Consider the following 19,880-nt stretch of genomic DNA (forward strand, 5'->3'; position numbering starts at 1 on the left):
AAAAGCCCACAATGATATAGATCCACACGGGCCAAAGCCTTATGGGTAGGGCCAGCTCACGGGCCTTCTAAAAAAATAATATGTATTTTAAAAAAAAAAATTTATAATAAAATGGTGCATAGAAATTATTAGAACAAATAAAAATAAATAGTTTTTAGAAAATTGTCACTTTTTAAAAAAATTATTGCATAGAAATTTTTTCGTAAAAAGTTTTGACAGAAAACGTTTCTGTAAAAAATTTGACGAAAAAAATTTCCGTCAAAATTTTTGACGAAACACATTTCCGTCAAAAAATTTTGTTGAAAAATATTTTTGACAAAATTTTGGATAAAAAATATTTCTATCAAAATTTTAAACAGAACACATTTTTGTTAAAAATTTTCCACGAAAATTATTTCTGTAAAAAATTTCAACGAAAAAAATATTGTCAAAAATCTTTACGAAATCTAAATTCCATCGAAAGTTTCACAGATACATTTCCCTCAAAAATTTTGAAAAAAAATATTTCCGTTGTAATTTTCATTGGGTCACATTTTCATCGAAGATTTTGGACGAAAAATATTCCGTCAAAATTTTTGAAGGAATTCTTTTTTTCGTCAAAACTTTTGATGGAATTTTTTCGTAGTAAATTGGGTTGAATATTCTAGCCCGCGGGCCAGCCCCAACCTAACCCTATAATGAGAGGGCTTTAAAAGGATGAGCTTAAAATGGCCCCATTACATAGAGGGCTAAAATTTTATAGGGTTGGCCCTAGGGCTTGAGTCCTTTTTGACAGCTCTAATTATATTCACGAGAATCTCTTAATTAAAAGTATTTAAATTTCATTATTATTTCATAAACCACCCGCTTTCTTGTTTAGCATTCAAATGTGTTGAGTTACACTTTATTTTTCTCATATAATATATCTACAGTGCAATTTAAGAAACTCACTCGGTTTAAAATTTTCAACGATAAATCCAAATTGGAGCCAGGGTGTAACATAAATGAACACAAAAATCACAGACCCACATAGAGACAGAGAATCCTAGGTTGACAAAACTCTACAATGCCCATGCCCCAACAGATTGAAGGCACTGTCAACTAATAGAAACCATGAGACCATGACCATGTGTGTTTAGTGTCAGATCATATTTTCATCCTCCTCCCCCCTTGTTATGAGCTAGCAAGTTCCAAATGTAAATCCCAAGCCAAGACAAGATTCAGAACCAGAACGCTTCCTTCGTTCTTCAAGTTCAAACAAATAAAATTGACGTTACATTTTAAAATAATTTGCAAACAAACAAATAAGCCTCAAATTTTACTTTCATAAATTATCCTTGAGAATGTTGCCGGCCTCGTCTGTGCAACATAGAAGTGCTATGATGGTATGGTAAGAGTAATTTAGTAACGGAGTACGTACTTAATAAAGAGTCAAATCATGAAATATTATATTTTCAGAATTTTCATTGACCTAGTAAAGTAAATAAGTAATAAAATAGGTGTAAATACTTGGAGTATTTACAACAACAAAAAATTAAACAAAAAATATTTTAAAAAGTTTTCAGGTTAAAATAAGTTAATTTAAATAAGCAGGTTTATATTTTAGTGGGATCCCCTTCCAACAGTGAAACGTGAATATATCATTATTATTACTAGGGAAAATGTTTTTTTTATTTTAAAGAATATAATTTGTGTAATTTTAGCTGCTTACAATTACGTATATCGGGGAGTATATAATTATGAAGAAGGATATTGTAACAACTAAGTTATATTACTACCAAGTTACTACCAATCAATCTCATCGTTAGATCGATTATGTTGATCCAACGGTTATATTTATTTTCATATTTGTATGATCATAATTTCTCAAATTTAATACTTTATATTTATTTTCACCTTTATATGGTTATAATTTCTCATATTTAATGCTTTTACTTTTTTTTTTTTTTTTAATACAAAAAAGTTTAAGTGGGGTTAGACACCGGTATCCCACTAGGGTCAGGGAAGACCCCCCAACCTCTTTGAGGATTTCTGGGAGGGATTACATATCACCCACCAACAAAGTCCTCACATCGGCCAGCGGGGTTTGAACCCACGCCCTTGAGGGGTATGGACCAAACCCTTAGCCAACTGTGCCCACCTTTGTTGGCTTAATGCTTTTACTTTAAATATGGGGAACCATAATCATACAAAGATGAAAATAAATATAACCGTTGGATTAACATAATCGTTCTAACGGTGAGATTGATTAGTAGTTACACGGTAGTAATTCAACTTAGTTGTTACAATATTCTTCCCCTATAATTATAATATTAAATTTTTACTTTTTTTTCAAACTGTCGGCTGACATAGAAAATAAAATAAATACAACTTTAATATTATAATTATGTACTATTCGAAATATATATTATAAGCAGCTAAAAGTTTGTGTCTTTTAAAATCACAAAAAGCTTTCTCTTATTATTATATTACTTTTTTCTCTCTTTTTTTATCGTATTTCCTTTTATTTTCGTTTGTGATACCGAAATCTATATTCATAAAATTTGAGGAAAACTCACATGATAGATAGGAAATTTTATGTCTATAATCGTTACTGATTGTAAATAAATTTTCTTATAATTAATTCTTTTTACCCTCGAAACTAAACAAATCTGTTAACATCTGGATGATGGCCCGTTTCGTAGATAAAATAAAACGTTAACTATCGTCTCACATAATAGATAGTGTTCCACTACAAAGAAAGTGGGGGCGGCTATGAAGCACCGACACTTCAAAAATCCTGACGTGTCGTGTCCGACACTTCTCGACACTCTCTGACACTCCAACACTCCCCGACACTCCAACACGCGTTATAGAAATTCAAAAAAGGTTCAAAGGTTGCGCTGCATTGAGTTTTTGGTTCCAACTATTAGATTCGTTGGATTACGATTACTATTTTATTAAGATTAATATAAACATTTGGGATATATTATATTTCTTTGCAAAATTGATGAATATTATAAGTTTAGTTTCATTTTTTTTGTTAATTTATTGAATATTAAATATAATATACACTATATAAATTAAAAATATTATTTAATATCAAAACGTGTCCTAACGTGTCGAAATCTAACATTTTTTAGAATTAACGTGTCAGAGTGTCGTGTCGTATCGTGTCCCGTGTCCCGTGTCGGTACCGGTGCTACATAGGGGGGCGGTGAGATTCAAACCCGGGACACGAGGATCTGATACCATGTTAAGAACCTTGAAGTCATCACCTCAAAAGTTAGCTCAAAGGATTGAAGTGTCTAAGGCCTTATAAACCTCACATTAGTTGCCCATACAACCAATGTGAGATTATATTTCTCAACACGCCCCCTCACACGAGAGCCCACTGGGCTTGAAGGGTGGACAACATACAAGCCCACCTACATGTGGAAATTCCACTACAAAGAAAGTGGGAGGAGGTGAGATTTCGAACGCTCTGATACCATGTTAAGAACCTTGAGGTCACCACCCCAAAAGCTAGCTCAAAGGGAGGGAGCGCCCGAGGCCTTATAAAGGTCAGATTAGTTGCTCACACAATCAATGTGGGACTATATATTTCAATAGATCTAGACCATAATAAACGATTAACATCTAGGCTTGAAGTGTGGGTATTGTATAACTCAATTTCTTTTTTATTCTATTTTATATTGACTTAATTTTACTAGAAAGTGGGTGGCGAAGATGTTTGTATTCGTGATCCCAAGGATCTGGAGGCTCTGGTACCATAATAAAGATATCATTTCACCTAAAAGTTTAAGTTGGTAAGTGAAGGTCCATCAATATTTTATATTTTTCTAACACACCCTTCTCGTAAGAACTAGGGATGTAATAAGCTAGGCTAGGTTAGGCTTGGTTTAAATATGTCAGGCCTGTGTAAAAATTATTGGGTCTGACATGGCCTGTGTAGGCCCCAAATTACAAGTCTGTCCTGATCTATATTTAAAAAATAAAAACCTCGACCTAGGCATGTTAGCATGTTTAAGCCTATTTAGAATTGCCAGAATTGCCACGTGTTAGAAGCTGACTAAACATGCTATGCTGCATAGCATGTTTGATGCCACGTGATTTCGCTGCACTATGCAGCTACTTACGTGGCCATGCACCTTCTGCACGTGTCACACCTAACTTGCCAGGTGTTATAGCGAGTTAGGTGACGTAGTATTTTGAAAAAAAATTTGCAAAAAGTGGCATTCAAGTAATTTTTTACAAAAAGTATGGCACTTTGGTCGTTGTCCCGGAAAATTCTCCTTACTAACTAAAACTCGAACTTGAGACCACAGATAAAGGTGAAACAACTCTGCGTTGATTGATCCACATTTTTGGTAGTAAAAATAATTCTATTATGTAGTAAAAAAAACTTCCTAATCATCGGATAACTGCACTCTACTTTTTGTGCTCATTGTTCATGAATCATTTAAATAACGGCAGCTAAACATTGCAATTTTCCAATTTTGCTTTGGCACATATTGCCCGTCGTTACGGATTTCATAGACAATGGACAAGAAAGGATGCTTAAACAAAGTTTGCGTACTAATGCAAGTGGTAAAACATTGACGTACTCATACAAGTGGCACGAAAATCAGTCATTGTTGTGATTGATAAGTAGTGTCCTATCGAAAGCATGATTAGTAATAAACGTAAGGCTAAATGGCTACTCTTGTCTATATGTATTCAATATTCATATCCAATGAATCATCAACTACTTAAGTAACATAAGTTTGAAGGCTTTGTTACTAAATTTTACTATCCCATTCAAGTTTCAATATTTGGCTATTCGAAGCACCCATAGAAGAGGTAATTAATTACACAAGACCTTACACTCGTAAGTCATAACAGTTAGCAACAAAAAATATACAACGCTGATCCATATGTACGCTTTTTTAAGTGTCAAACCATCACAAACTTTGGATTATTGGACCAAAAGAAAAAACAAGAAAGCAGAATACGGGCGTAAGTTTCACTACCAATGTTGTTGTCTCCAATATGGCCGCTAATATCACCCAGCTAGGGGATTGAGCACCTGCCCAATAAAGAGTACTGTTCCGGTCAAATCTTCTCTGATCATAAACAAGAAAGGGTGGTCAGCTACAAAGTCTATATGAGTTGGAATTCGCAGACTCCTCAATTTTATAGTTGCAGCACTGGCCGCTGCAGCTTCAGTGCCTTCTTCATTTACTTCAATAAAAGACCTGTGAAATATGCTGGAAACATATAGGTTTTGACCCACAGAAGAGTCCACCATTTGTGTCAACTCTCCACCAGAGAAAGGCAAAACCAGTCCCAGCTCCTTCAGCATCTTAGAAGTTTCCAACCCAAAGGAAATCTTGAATCTTGGAATCCTGAAGTCACCTACTTCCACTTTTTGACGAGGAAGCTTGCCCTCCAAGAACCCAGATTCAGAAGCCACCTTCTCCACCAAAGCTGACAGCCCATCTTTTGCATCTGGAAGAAAAAAGTACATAGAAAACTGACGCTTATCTTCACCTTGCTTATAAGGAAGACCAAGGACTTTGAAACCATCAAAAGCACTAATAAACTGCTTCTTCTTGCTGATCATGAAGGGAGCCTTAACTGAGCTGCCATTCAGAAGGTGAAAATCATAGTCTTTAGTTATTGAAGCATCAAACTTCTCATTCCATGCTCCTTTGAAGTATAGTGCGTTTGCAAAGATCAGCCTGGTTGAGCTGTCAACTGACCCGGGAGGAAGAACCTCTTTAATAAGGCCATTTGTCTCTTTTTCAGCCCATGAATTAACTTCACCGGTCACTTCAACAGCCTTTAAACATCATCAAATTGAAAATCAATTGTGCAATTAGATCGGTTGAATTTTTTTTTTTTTCAACAAGCATTTTAATAGAAGCATTTAAGCTTTTGTTAATCTTATTTTCACATATTTATTTACTGAATTAGATAGATACAGTACGGATCAAATATGGTTATACTAGACAACAATGAGGAGAGATACAACACAGACCATCTAGTTTGCAAGGTAGCAATCGTTTACATAAAAGTCAATGCTTTTGCTGCTTTAAAATCATTTTAGTGGTATGTTAAAGGATCAGATGAGTTGCTTTCTATCTAGAACTACAGATTTGAAGCTGGATTTCTATTCCAAGAGCCAGAGGTTCACTGTGACAAGGAATTGCAGCACTTGTTTGACATCTTGTTTGCACTCATTTTTTATTTGATCACACACATTCAAGAAGAAAAAGCTAACAGGTCTAGTCTGATGAATTTGAATAACGTATAGGTATGTCACATACATCAAGATGCTTGGATCAATTTAAAATTATTAAAGACTACAAAGATGAAGTGTGGTGTGATGCTGGGCCTATGGATGTTTGCCATATTTTGTAGGCAGGAGTAAGGTTGTATGATCAAAATATGAAGCATTTCACAAATTCAAATACATGCAGCTTTCAAAATAAATAAAAAAATAAAAACTGATCATAAAGAGATATTAGGGATTTGATAATATCCCCAATATAAGGAAACAATCTTTTCTAATTTCCAACAAAAAGAATGGAAAAACATCCACACTGTCATGAATTTGATCCTTGCTGCCCCATTTTTTCTAAATAAAAAAATAACTTTCACCACGTGGAAAAATGAGCCTGTACATTGATTAAGCTTCAAGTCCAAAAAACTCTAGTACAAGAGGACATTCATAGGCCTTCACCTAACGTAATGGACAGGCACATCTACTTTGAACTGAAACTTATCATTTATTTGTTAGAAGACTCGGGTGATAATGATACTTGATCACGCAGGCTTAATATGATGTTAACCAACTATCATAAAAGTTTATGATATCGGGTGATGACACAAGAATGGTTTATATTTCTGTCATACACTACATCCTTCCGACTCTCTAGACTGGAACCAAAGGGCTTTCAAATGACCTCCAAGAGCTTATTAATCATTAGTGAAGAACTAGGTAAAGGGTTTGACTCCAATGCAAAACATATCCTATGCAACCACATCAACGGGATGAAATGAGGCATCAAGCGGAAGATTTAATTTTAAAAGGATTGGACTGAACAACTGATACGAACCTAGCAACCTCACTAGCACCTCGCTCACGAAAGACACCATCTTACTTGTCCGATATGTGCATGATGTGGGCAGCAATAGTGGCTAGAGAAATGGTCTTCAGTTCGTCCAACGTAGTCAACATTATTGTCCCCATTTCCTGCTTTTTAGATTAAATTCCTATGTAGTTAGTTATCTTGTAGTCACGTTCTCTTCCTTACGGTCATATCTGCTAACTGTAATCGTTATTTAAAATTTGGTAGTTTCAATAGAAAGGCATCAGGCTTGCCTCCTGCAATTTTTTTTTTTTTTTCCCCCCTTTAAGCTTAGCCTTTTTGCTGAAAAGGATCCCATCAACAACTACCAGCAAAGAAGCGTTGATGGTAAAGAGGTTAGGTCTCACAGGGGGAATGAATATAGGTCCCCGTCCAAGTAATTACGAAAGCATCCAAGTTAAAGAAGACATATAAAAAAATTAAAAAAAAAATAGTAGAAAATTTCAATCTTGTTATGTGTGATAAATATTCAATGTTTTCTCGCTAAAGTTTAGTTTGTCTACGCCCCAAGTTGGCTCACACTATTCTAGCAAGCCACACTATGTTACAGTAACATGACATGAATACTTGGCCTTACCTTACATTTTCTTTTTTATCCGATTTAAATAAGATGGTTATTGGTTAGAGCATGGAAATAGATTAATTGTATTAAATAACATTTGTTCTAAATCAGGTCATGAAACCATAAAAAATAATAAATAAAAAAAGAACATGCGTGTTTGTGCAGGTAAATTAATGGCTAATAAAAAAAGAGCATGGATGATTCCAGCGAAAAAGAGGGTAACTGACCTTAGTCTGAAAATCAACTGAAGCCAAGGTGGCCTTATAATGAGTGTCAAGAAGTTGTTTGAAGGAAGGTTTGAGAGAAAGGGATTGTTCAACCCACACACCATCGGCGAAAGACAGGCGCGGCCCGCCGGCGGGAGAACCATCGGAGAGAACAACGGCGACGATCTGTGAGGCCAAGGAGTTGAGGTGGTCAGTGGATTTGGATCGGAGGAAGGAAAGAAGCTGATCGAGAGTGGGACCCTTGCAGCCAGCAGCGATGATGCTCAGCACAACGTGAATCGACAACGGCGAAAACACAAGGTTCTTGTCCTCACCTTCTTTCGACAAGAAGTGCTTCGCGATGTTCAGGCCGACGTCGTTTTGGTCGCCGATTGATTCACGAAGGTCCATTGTTGTTTCCATTTTCGGACTAACTGAGACTAAGAGACTATGAGAGAGGAGACATTTAAGACAACCGTATCGAATTCCCATTTTGACATTTCCTACTTTGTCTGTCTACGTGGCACGCAAATGCTTAGGGATTAAGTTTGGAATTTGGTACTTCTACTTGTTGGGCTTTTAGAGCCAGGCATTGTCAATCATAAAACCAAGCCCATATCGGAGGACACACTTCACAACCCTTGAGTTGACCTAAGGTATTTTTTTCAGTAATCTTTATCTATATTGCACCAACGCTAAAACAAAATATCATATATGACATAATATGATACGTGCACATATTAATTTTAAAATTTTGACACGTTAAAATATGTTTTGATATTGAATAATATTTTTAATATATATAATATAGTTTATATTTAATACATATAGCAACTCATAATAAATCATATAACCAATCAAATATTAAGATTTCATAACATAAATGTAAAGCAAAAATAAATTTTCACGCTTTGTTAATTTTTCATGTCAAATTCCATAACAAAAAATATTTGATTTATAAATTAATTTTTCATATTTAGTTAAAAATATAATTTTTTCGTCAAAACTTTTAATGTAAACTTTTTTAGTCAAAAATATTTAAAAATTCAATTTTGTCAAAACTTTTGACTGAAAATAAATTCTGTCAAAAATTTCTACTAATTTTTTTTCTGTTGAAAATTTTGAAAAAAGAACCAGCAAAACCAACCCAGGTCATCAATCTATATGAAAATTTTCAATGCAAATATTTTTTTCATTGAAAATTTTCAACTGAATTTTCTCAGCCAAAAATTTTCGTATAAAATTTCAAAAAATGCATGTTATCAATCCGTGTGAATTTTTTTTATGAAATTTTTTTTTATTCAAAAATTTGTACCGAATTTGTTTTTCAGTCGAAATTTTTCGACGATATTTCTTTTGTCAAAAATTTCGAGAAAAGCATGTCATCATTTTGTGTGAAAATTTCGAAGAAATCAATTAAATAAATATTATGTTAATGCCTTATTTTTTAACAGAAAAGGAAGATTTTCTATAGATTATTTTCTGTCAAAAAATTTTGGCGTATATTTATTTTCGTCAAATTTTTTGACAGATGCTAAATTCTTTTGCCTTTGGACGAAGCGCATTTTGGCAAAAAAATTCCATCGAAAAAGTATTTTTTGACAAATTTTCGTCATTTGCAAGGAAAAAATTTCATCAAAAAATATGATCTTTTTTTTTGGTGTGAAAAGTACATAAATAATTTTTTTTTTTTAAATTAAATTAAATTTCATTTGTAAAATATAGCAAGTATATTAATTTTTTTTAAAATGCTAAAATTATAAAAATATCTTATTAACCTTCTATTTTTCTCCCTTACCTTATTTTTAACTCCAAACAAGGGAAGAAAATACCCTATATTTCACTTCCTTTCCTTATCCTCCCCTTCAAGCTCCCAAACAAAGCCTAAGGTGTTGGGTGAGGGCTATTTTTAATGATTTATATTATTTCTTAACAATTGGTGCTGCCTTGAAGTTCTAAAAAGATTTTGAAGCTTTGTTTGTTTTTTTTTGGTTTGTTTTTATGAAATCACACTCATTCATTATGTGGTGAATTTAGTCATGTCATGACATGGTATTCTAATTTTCGTTGAGGCTTTCAAGCTATTTGCTCTATATAAAGCCCTATTTTTATTTATCATGTATAACTGAGTTAAAATATTAAATATACTCCTCTGTAACATAGAAAAAAAATTAAATAAGTATAAATAATTAAAACTTGAAAACAAAAATTGAACTAAAGTACTATAAAAAAAAGGATATATGTATAAGCCATGATCGGGTTAATTATAAAAAACAATATACAATAGATAAAAAAATAAATATATGAATTTTTTATTTATCAAATACTCTTTTGTTCAAAAAAAATAAGAATTTTTTGACATACTAATATATTAAAAAATAAAATATTTGTATTTTTTTAATACTAATCGAGGATAGAGATGTTGATGTTTTAGGATAAAAGTGTTTCTTGTTAGAAATTAATTAATGTTTTTGTATTTTCTAAAATAATCGGATTAATGGATATTCTAATTTAATCTATGGTGATAAGCTCATTGTAATCATGTTAAGTTGGGCTTTTGGCATCTTTTGGTACTGAACCTAGTTGGGCAGGATATTATAGGCATTAGTGTCTGATTGGGCTTCCGTGATGGGTGGACTCATCGGACACACTGTTGATTAGAGTTTTGCTAGGTCCCCTCTCTAGCCTATTTATATAGGATTAAGTCTCGTGAGTTGTCATGTTCCCATTGCTGAAGACTGCCATTTTCGGAATAGATCATAGTGAGAAAGATCTGGCATGTAGTTCCCTCATTTCTTCCTCTTTGTGATGATCGATTAAGGTACGCACCATCCCAATTTTAATTTCATATTGTTTCGGTATTTTATAATCATATACATGATCCAGGGTTAAAGTAATTCTTTCATTTAGTATCAAAGCCTCTGATGTATATGATTATAGAATCCATTCAATTTGAGGAAATTGAATTTTTCATAAACTTGTTGTTCGATTTAATTAAGAATCTTAAAAAAATTTGTGCTATCTTAATTAAAAGGCGATTTTTAGATTTTCGATTTCCATATACTGTGTATGGCTTCTTGATCGGCTCTTTCACCTATTAGGGGTTTTTATTCCTTTAATTTATCAATTTGGTATATGGTTCAAGGTATTTACGAATGAGGGTCATTTAGTGACGCGAGGCGGACCCAGCGTCACTGGGTGCCGCTACCAACCCCCCGCGTCACTCACAACTTTTTATTTATTTTTTTACTTTTTTCTATTGAGTGCCGCCGCCCCTTCCCTGAGGCACTTACAGAATTGTGCCAAGTGGCACAATCTGATTACTCCTATTACCGTAAAACTTCGGAAAGTCATAACTTTTGACTCGGGTATTCAAATCAGATGATTTTTTTTTTATTACACATAACTTTTCGAGATATACCCAATGACACCTCATTTGATATATTTTACCTTTCATTAATATAGTTCAAATTTGCAACACTAATTGCACTTTTTACATATTTGAATTATGTTTGTGAGAGATAAAATATGTTAAATGAGATGTCATTGCGTAGATCTTGAAAAGTTATGTGAAATCAAAAAAAATCATATGAATTGGATACCCGAGTCAAAAGTTATGACTTTCCGAAGTTTCACAGTAATAGAAGTAACCAGATTGTGCCACTTGGCACAATTCTGTGAGTGCCCCAGGAGAGGGGGGCGGCACTCAATAGGAAAAAGTAAAAAAAAATAAAAAATTATGAGTGGCGCGGAGGGCTGGTAGCGGCACTCAGTGACGCTGGGTCCTCCTCGCGTCACTAAATAACCCTCATTCGTAAATACCTTGAACTAAATACTAAATTGATAAATTAAAATCACAAAAACCCCAATTGGTCAAAGAGCCCTTCTTGATCACCGTATGTGGTGCGCTCTTGTCCTGCAATTTCTTTTATTTGAATTCCTTTTGGAGTACATGCCTTATTGTCGTTAGTATTATTTTTCCTAACTATATATACAAGTTAGATAAAACTTCTCACGCAGGTTTAACGTTTGAAGTTTTATTATCTAAAAATATATATCTATTTGATTTTTTATTAATAAAATAAATGAATCGATAACCGTTTGAAGTTAAAACAAAAAGATATGTTTACTGTTTGATGCTGAAAAGCTAGGGTCACGTCACAATGGTGATTTTAAATTTTGAAAATTATGTTATCTGTTTCACAATTTTGAAAAACGTACGTGGACTCATGACTATTAACAATTTTGTTATTGTTCCTCAAGTTTATGTTTGGTAAAAGTTTATGGCTTTACGATTCCAATATGTAAGATTTTTGTACTGTTAGCGATAATTTCATTATTGTTTGGTTATTTATTATTTTCATTAAAGGTGAACAATACTGAAGCTTGTCATGCGCAACAATGAAAATGGTATATATAAAGCATGTAAGGATTTATATATATATATGAAGGAAAAAATATATGTAAGGATTTATATATATATATGAAGGAAAAAATATTTCTACAGTTAATGTAGATAAGTTATCTGCATTTATTTTCAAAACGACGTCGTTTTGGTATTGAAATCTTAAAAAATTATAAATATAAAGACTATTATAACCCTGAAATAAATTAAAATTACAAAAACACTATGATTTCCGTCCCAAAACGACGTCGTATTGGACTTACGGCAGAAAAAGCGAACCCATATATATATTTAGTTGCATTTTTATTTATTTGTATTTAATATGATATAATGCAAAATATTATTTTGGTACACAATTTTGATAATTGTGGTTGATAATGAGTTGTTTAACAAATATGAATGGTCATAAGGTACGGTACTTGTATGTGTGTGTGTATATATATATATATATATATATATATATATATATATATATATATATATATATATGAGAGGTTATAGTTATTACATCTTTTTCTTACTATCTCTTACTATCAAATCTTAACAATTGATTTTTGCCAATTTAATGGATATAATTTATTGGAAATTAATAATTAATTAATAAGTATGACTCTATAAGTTACAACCGTTAGATTGATGAAAATCAACGATTAAGATTTAGTAGTAAGAGGTAGTAAGAAAAAGATGTAGTAATTATAACCTTCTCCTATAATATATATATATATATATATATATATATATATATATATATATATAATATAAAAGATTTTATTCATATCCGTGGAAAATTCAATTACATTATGTATATTTGTATTGTCACGCAAGTGAAATATTTCCTTTTATATTGAAAAATGAAAGTGGTTGAATATTGTTGGATATGTGTTAGAAATGGATATGTGTTGTTATTTGCATTTAAAAGTGTGAAAAAAATTTCTATTTGCCTAATTTTATGTTGATATTATGGAAATATATAATTTATAAAATTTATCTGCCCAAAGGAAATAAATTGTAGGCAATTATATATAATTTTCTCCTACTTAAGCATAGTTAGTAATGGGTTTAATGTTAAGTGCTGAATTTTTATGGTAAAATTTGTTAGATTGACAATGCAATATGATTTCTAGAAACACATGTTGTTGGAAACACATATTGTTAAGTGTTTCATGTTATTGGAAACACATGTTGTTAAGTGTTTTATGTTGTTGAACATTATTGTTGATATATTATTTTGAATTATTATATGTTAATTACCTGCCCAAAGGGGTTGTTACATATAATAATTTAGGAAATTGCATGAAGAAATTATTGATGAGATTACATGATTTAAAAGTATTTATCTGCTCAAATGGGATAAATTATTTTTAAATTAAATGTTGTATTATAGAAAAATATGTATAATTTAAAAAAAAAATTGCCCAAAGGGGATGAATTTTTATAATTATATGTAATTCTTCTTGTTGTTCAAATCTTCGTATGATAGAAAATATTTGTATATTATATTCCCTGCCCAAAGGAGGGTTTATGGTATATAAATTTATTTTGTTGTTGCCCAAACTTAATCTTATTGCATTATGTATGTCAATCAGTTATTTCTTTTGCCATCAATAACAACATGCTATTGTTGAGTTATTTACTATGTCAAATTATAAGTACTGGAGATGTATAATTTATAGAATATTTTTATTTATTGAGTTATATGGAAGCTTGAACTGTTTAAGTGTAAAATCTTTTTAGGAATGCTATTGTTTTTGAACTCATGATCAGTGAAGGTGTTACACCTCTTTGTGGAATGAATCATGATTTTGGGCAAGATTTGTAAGAGTTTCTACGAATTACTATGGTATTACCACTAAAGTGTGATTGATTTATTTGTCATGTAAATTGTTTTTAAATCTGAGGAATGCTTTTAGTTATTTCATGCAATTTTCTGTCCAAAGGGGATTATTGTGTGTTTTAATTAGAAGCTTGTCTGTAATAAAGTTATTGGGGATGCATTGGTCTAAGTGATCTGTCTGCCAAAAGGGGATAGATCTCTGAAGCTAGTGTATACTCATTAATTGATTCATTTGAGGCTTTAACTTTGGTTTAAACCTTGGTATGTGCATTTTGCTCAAAGGGAAATGCACTATTTTGTGTGCCTCGTTGTAATAACTTGCCTTAATTGAAGTTGTATTTTGCTCAATAGTTTATATGGATGCATTCGTTTTGCCTTAACAATGAATTTTTGTTAATTCATTTGAATTAATTTAAATATATTTGACAAGTGCATCTACATGAAAGTAAGTGGAAGTAGATGTATATTCTTTTCTTTTCTTTTTATAACAAGTAGATGTATATTCTTAGTACTTTATGTATATGACATTTTATTTTTCAGTAAGATGATAATTTATTGAATGAAATAAAAAAAAAATTAATCTAAATTTTTTTATAGGAAATACCTTGAAGTAGCCTCCTTTGTATAAATGAGTACTTTAAATTCTTAAGATTCCCTTAATTAGTGGTAGTTGTACTCGAGACTTTCTTTTAAGTGTTTTAAATTCTTTTGATTCCCTTGATTATTAGGAGTTATATTCAGTTTGCTTTTTTTATCAGGCAAACTGATGATGATTTTTGTGATTTTTGTTTGAATTTTAAAAATTGATGATCATCATAATTGTTATCTCTCCTGTCGACAGAGAAATATATGTATGAATAATATCTTTAAGCATGTTGTGAGCTTAAAGATGATTGGATGTCACAAATTTTGAGATCTCATGTTGTATTGTGACATGTTGGTTTATTTAAACCAAGCGATTTCATTTCGTTTGGAAATTGCGTTAATTCAATTTCATGTTTTTAAGAAATTGGATTGAAAAAGGAAATTTCATGTTGTTTGGAAATTGCGGTAATTCAATTTCAGGTTTTTAAGAAATTGGATTGAAAAAGGAAATTTCATGTTGTTTAGAAATTACAATAATGTGATTTCATGTTGTTGAGAAATTGCATTATGGAGTGTAATTTCATGTTGCTTGGAAATTGCACTAATGTAATTTCATGTTGTTGAGAAATTACATTGAGGACCGATAAAAATTAGTGTGTTACATTGTTGATCACATTTTGGCACTAATTCTTACTACACTACTAGGCCTAGATTCATGAAGATGTAATACTCATTGTATGTGAGTATGAAAGGTTATATATTATGATATTTTCGGTATATTGATCGCCATGTTCCTATGATGGGGTTATGTTGGATTGAATTGTGGATGCTAGTATTGGAATTGGAATGCTATTTTTCAAAATCGTGGCCACGTAAAATATTTTTTTCTTGTTATTAACCCGATAGAGTCGTTTTTCAAATAAAAGTATTTTAAAATAAAATAAAATAAATTAATTAATATAGCCCAAGTGGGAGAATGTTAGAAATTTTACATGTGGGCAATATTAATTAAGGTTTTTGTATTTTCTAAAATAATCAGGTTAATGGATATTCCAATTTAATCTATTGTGATAAGCCCATTGTGATCATGTTGAGTTGAGCTTTTGGCATCTTTTGGTATTGGGCCTAGTTGGGCAGCACAGTGTAGGCATTAGTGTCTGATTGGACTTCTATGATGGGTGGACCCATCAGACACACTGTTGATTAGGGTTTTGCTAGGTCTCCTCTCTAGCCTATTTATATCGGGATTAAGTACCATGAGCCATCATGCTCCCATCGCTGAAGGCTGCAAAATTTTCAGAATAGGTCGTAGAGAGGAAGATCTGGCATGTAGTTCCCTCTTTTCTTCCGCTTTGTGATGATCTATTAAGGTACGCACCATCCCAACTTTATTTTCATATTGTTTCGGTATTTTATAATCATATACATGCTCCAGGGTTAAAATAATTCTTTCATTTCTGATATTGATATTGATTTATATTTCATTCCCCTCAACATTTTCAACTTAAGATTCCAATTTTTTTTATTAATATCATTGTCATTTTTTATTGATTTTTTTGCCAACAATTTTTGGTGTCTAGCTCCTACTTAACATTGAACAAGTTACTCGTCAGACTAACATGTCTCGTTCAGTTAACTACACAAGATACAACATATTCAAAAATTAAAAATAATTAAGATCCTCGTAAAAAACTTTTTGTTTTGCTTCGTTAAAAAAAGTTAATTTTATAAGCTTTTGTATGAAAGTGTTTAACCCGGCTTCTCCTTTTAAGGAGATTTTAAAAAAAAAATAGGCCAAATGGATACTTTGTTCCCCACAATTTCGGAGTTTTTAGATAAATCTCATTTTTTTATATAAGCTCTTATTGCTAGGTACCGTGCAGTAATAATTCGTGGTCTTATACCAATCAATTGTGCAGTAATAATGCGTGTTATACTAATCAATTCTTTTAATTAACGTAATATTTTGAAAAAATGTTTTTTTAATAATATAGTAAACTTCAAATTAAATGAAGAGTGAATATATTAGTCCTAATATTTATTTTGTGAAATAAGAATAATAACATATGAATGTTATTGATAGTGTTTTCCACATGCGTGGCATTTATGAACTTTTCCAGCAGAATGGATCTTAAACTTTCATTTGTATTTTGCTTGAGAGAAGATAATAAATTACAGCTAAAAGTGTCACCATCAGATTTTGTGGTCGCTATAATTATTACTTCAAGTTGTATTATATAAAGTCAACTTGTGCACATGATTAATCTAAGTAGCAATCCGCAAAGTCTGATCAAAAGTCTGGCCACAACTTAATTAGGACATTACTATCCCATTTAACCATAGCAATCCCCAAGAACGGGAAACAGTACTACTTTATAAAGCATCTTCGATCTATTAGGCCTTCTGGCATTTTCATTGGGATAGTAAAATCTGAAGAAAAAACATGATTGATTGGTGAGAAGTATTTGATTAGTTACCACCCTGATTTCATTTTAACAACATAGAATAAAGCACGAGTTTTTATTGATTTTGTACCTCTTCAGAGCCTCCTCATTTGTCTTGGAGTCGCTTGGTTCATAAATGTCAGTATCCAATTTAACCCTAGAAACCAGTTTCTTTAACAGTTGCTCATCAGTTCTAACAAGATCATTCAAATTCTTTTCCGTGGCAACATCAATAGAATATATTTTCCCAAGTAACGTATCATCCTGGAAGTTCACATTTAAAACAATTAACCCATTTTTTTATGGAAAATGTTTTTCTCATGTTGCATGAGACAAATTGTCTCATGCAACATGAGAAAAACATTTTCCTTTTTCCAGTGTTTGAAATTGTAATAGATCTGATAAATCCAATTTTTGGTTTAAGTCTCTCTTTCCTCTTTTCGAATTGTAATTCTTGGGAATCGAACTCATTGAGTCCTCACTAGACCAAACTCTTGTGTAGTTATTCATTTTTTGTGCTAATACTACATGCAACTGTATGAGTATTATTGTTGATATATATTTCTTCCCCTCTAAAATAGCTTTGATGAGAAAATATTGTGCATGTGATCATTGAGTACCTGAATACAGAGGTAACTTTTCTCAAAGCGGAGGACTTGAAAAACAGTGGACAAGTGTAAGTCAACCACATATATGAGCACTGTCTTGAGTAAAGACATCAACCAAAGGGGTGGAACCGCCATTAATTAGCCACCCAAGGATGCCCCATTTAGATGCTTCTTCTGCGCATGCATTGTATTTGTCTTCTTCTTTTTGCGAGCCAGTTCCTAAAGTTATCACCAAAAATCGGTTATATTCCAATGCACTTATGCCGAAGAAGTCAGTGCTACCTCCAACGATTTCCTTTGTCACTTCACTAATGGCAACAAGTGTCTACAAAGAAAATATTGTAGTTAATTAACTACATTGTTGTCAATTTTGATATCCAAGAGATAACTTACTATATACTATTAGAAATATAAAAAGACATATATATCAGATTATTTGCTGCAACGCCTCCATCAATGAGGTTGAACTCTCTAATCACTTCACCTTCGGTATTCTTCGTTTGAAAATAATGAGTTGGAGGATAATTAACTTGGTGCTGCTGAAGTTGCAATGCATATATCCGAGAGGTGGTGTCTAATAAGCTTGGCGTTTTATATCCCTGTCGCAAGAAAACCACGTAGAAAATAAATGAAAAATGGTTAAGTGGAAGAGAATCAGAGATGAACCTGATAGGTAGAAAAGATGATGGGGTTGAAGGTGCTTGATGTCAAATGTTGGAATAACAACGTTAGTCAGTGTTTGGTGCAATTTTGTGGTTCCTAGTTTTTCCTTAAACAAGTCATGTATTTTGGCCCTGATAGAGCCTTAAAGACCTTTGCAACATGGGGAAACACTTTATATCTGTTTTGACGTACAAATTTATATATATTTATGTTTATATTTTATTAATCTTAATGAGAATCACCTAGTCTAATAAAAATAATAATTATAAAATAAGCAAGTAATGGAAATTCGGACAATATTGTTTAATTTACTTGTTTTGAGGGAAGATTTTGGGACAATGCTGAAGGTAGAAGTCATTGGCTGCAAACAAGGTTCGGTTCATTTCATTTGGTGCAGCTAGCATGGCAGTCACTAAGCCACATGTGCTTGTTCCTGCAATCACGTCAAAATAGTCTGCCAACCTTGCATCCTCACCATCCAACTTTTGCACCATATATATATATATATATATATATATATATATATATATATATATATATATATATATATATATAGAACCAAGAAAACAACCAAAATAAGACATGCAAGATATTAAAGAGATATAATAAAATCATTATATATGTCTCTTCACCTAACAACTTATATTTTTGGGGGATTTGGTTCGCCATCAATCAGTTTAGCTAGATATATAATGGTATAGAAACCAACATCCCTTTTAACTGTTCTCCATTCTCATATTTTTCTAGTTGTATGTGTAACTGTGTTATTAATTTGTATGCATGTCTTTGATTAATTACTAATAGAACACAGTGAATTAAATAGTACATAAGGGGAGGTGGGAAGGCATACAGGAATGATCAATCGAATTGAAATAAACATGCATTGAGTATAAGAAAGATATCGTAGCTGGGTAGATAGCGAGCTACCTGAAGCTCTGATTATAGGAAACCAAGTATAACTCTAGGAATGAGTCCCCTTATGCCTCCTCCATCAATACTAAGCACCGTAATTAGGTTTCCACGTTTTTGAGGGAGTAAGGATGACTTCCTTGTTTTCATGAGCTATAAGATTTATTAAACTGGAGAGTAGTGATCAAAAGGGAGATATATGTAAAGAAGCTTTTGAGGGAAATTAAAGTGAACTTCCAAGGTGATACAAGAAGTAGGCCAACTAGGGTGAAGAAGAAGCCCTTGTGGATGATCACATTTGTGTATATATAGTTGTTAATGATCCAAGACTTATTTGAATCTGATAAGTCTATGTAATATGACTTAGAACACATGGTGAATGATATAAAAATGTGATAAAAAGAATCCTTTCTGGTTAATATTAAAATCCCAATTGTAAGTATGTGAAATAAAAAAAGTGATGAGTTATTTGTTTTTATGTTTCAGGTAAAAAGATGTGCAAAATGTGGGCTATCAAAGCAAGAGAAGAAGTAAAAAGAAATGGGTCGAGGAACCCAAATCAAAAAGGCC

The 19,880-nt window shown here is 32.1% G+C and overlaps 1 protein-coding gene and 1 pseudogene across 1 annotated transcript; both read right to left on the reverse strand.

The window, feature by feature from the left end:
* Window positions 1-4,735: 4,735 nt before the first annotated feature.
* Window positions 4,736-8,335, reverse strand: LOC133289295 (serpin-ZX). The gene is made up of 2 exons (XM_061487201.1): window positions 7,884-8,335; window positions 4,736-5,782 (listed from the first exon to the last, which is right to left on the reverse strand). Exons 1-2 carry the CDS (start codon window positions 8,283-8,285, stop codon window positions 5,003-5,005), a joined length of 1,182 nt encoding a protein of 393 aa, XP_061343185.1. The 5' UTR covers window positions 8,286-8,335; the 3' UTR covers window positions 4,736-5,002.
* Window positions 8,336-15,950: 7,615 nt separating this feature from the next.
* LOC133289276 (patatin-like protein 2) lies at window positions 15,951-19,460 on the reverse strand (annotated as a pseudogene).
* Between the last annotated feature and the right edge of the window lie 420 nt (window positions 19,461-19,880).

Source organism: Gastrolobium bilobum, unplaced genomic scaffold (genome assembly GCF_033153095.1).
Source record: "Gastrolobium bilobum isolate Gb01-03AN ecotype WA unplaced genomic scaffold, APGP_CSIRO_Gbil_v1 utg9887, whole genome shotgun sequence".
Classification (NCBI taxonomy): Eukaryota; Viridiplantae; Streptophyta; class Magnoliopsida; order Fabales; family Fabaceae; genus Gastrolobium; species Gastrolobium bilobum.

What these genes read in the sequence shown, in the direction of transcription:
- LOC133289295 (XM_061487201.1), bottom strand. Translation starts at nt 8,285, where the DNA reads ATGGAAACAACAATGGACCTTCGTGAATCAATCGGCGACCAAAACGAC. An exon ending in CAGTTGATTTTCAGACTAAG is followed by an intron (nt 5,783 to 7,883) that starts GTCAGTTACCCT and finishes TGATGTTTAAAG; the next exon opens with GCTGTTGAAGTGACCGGTGA.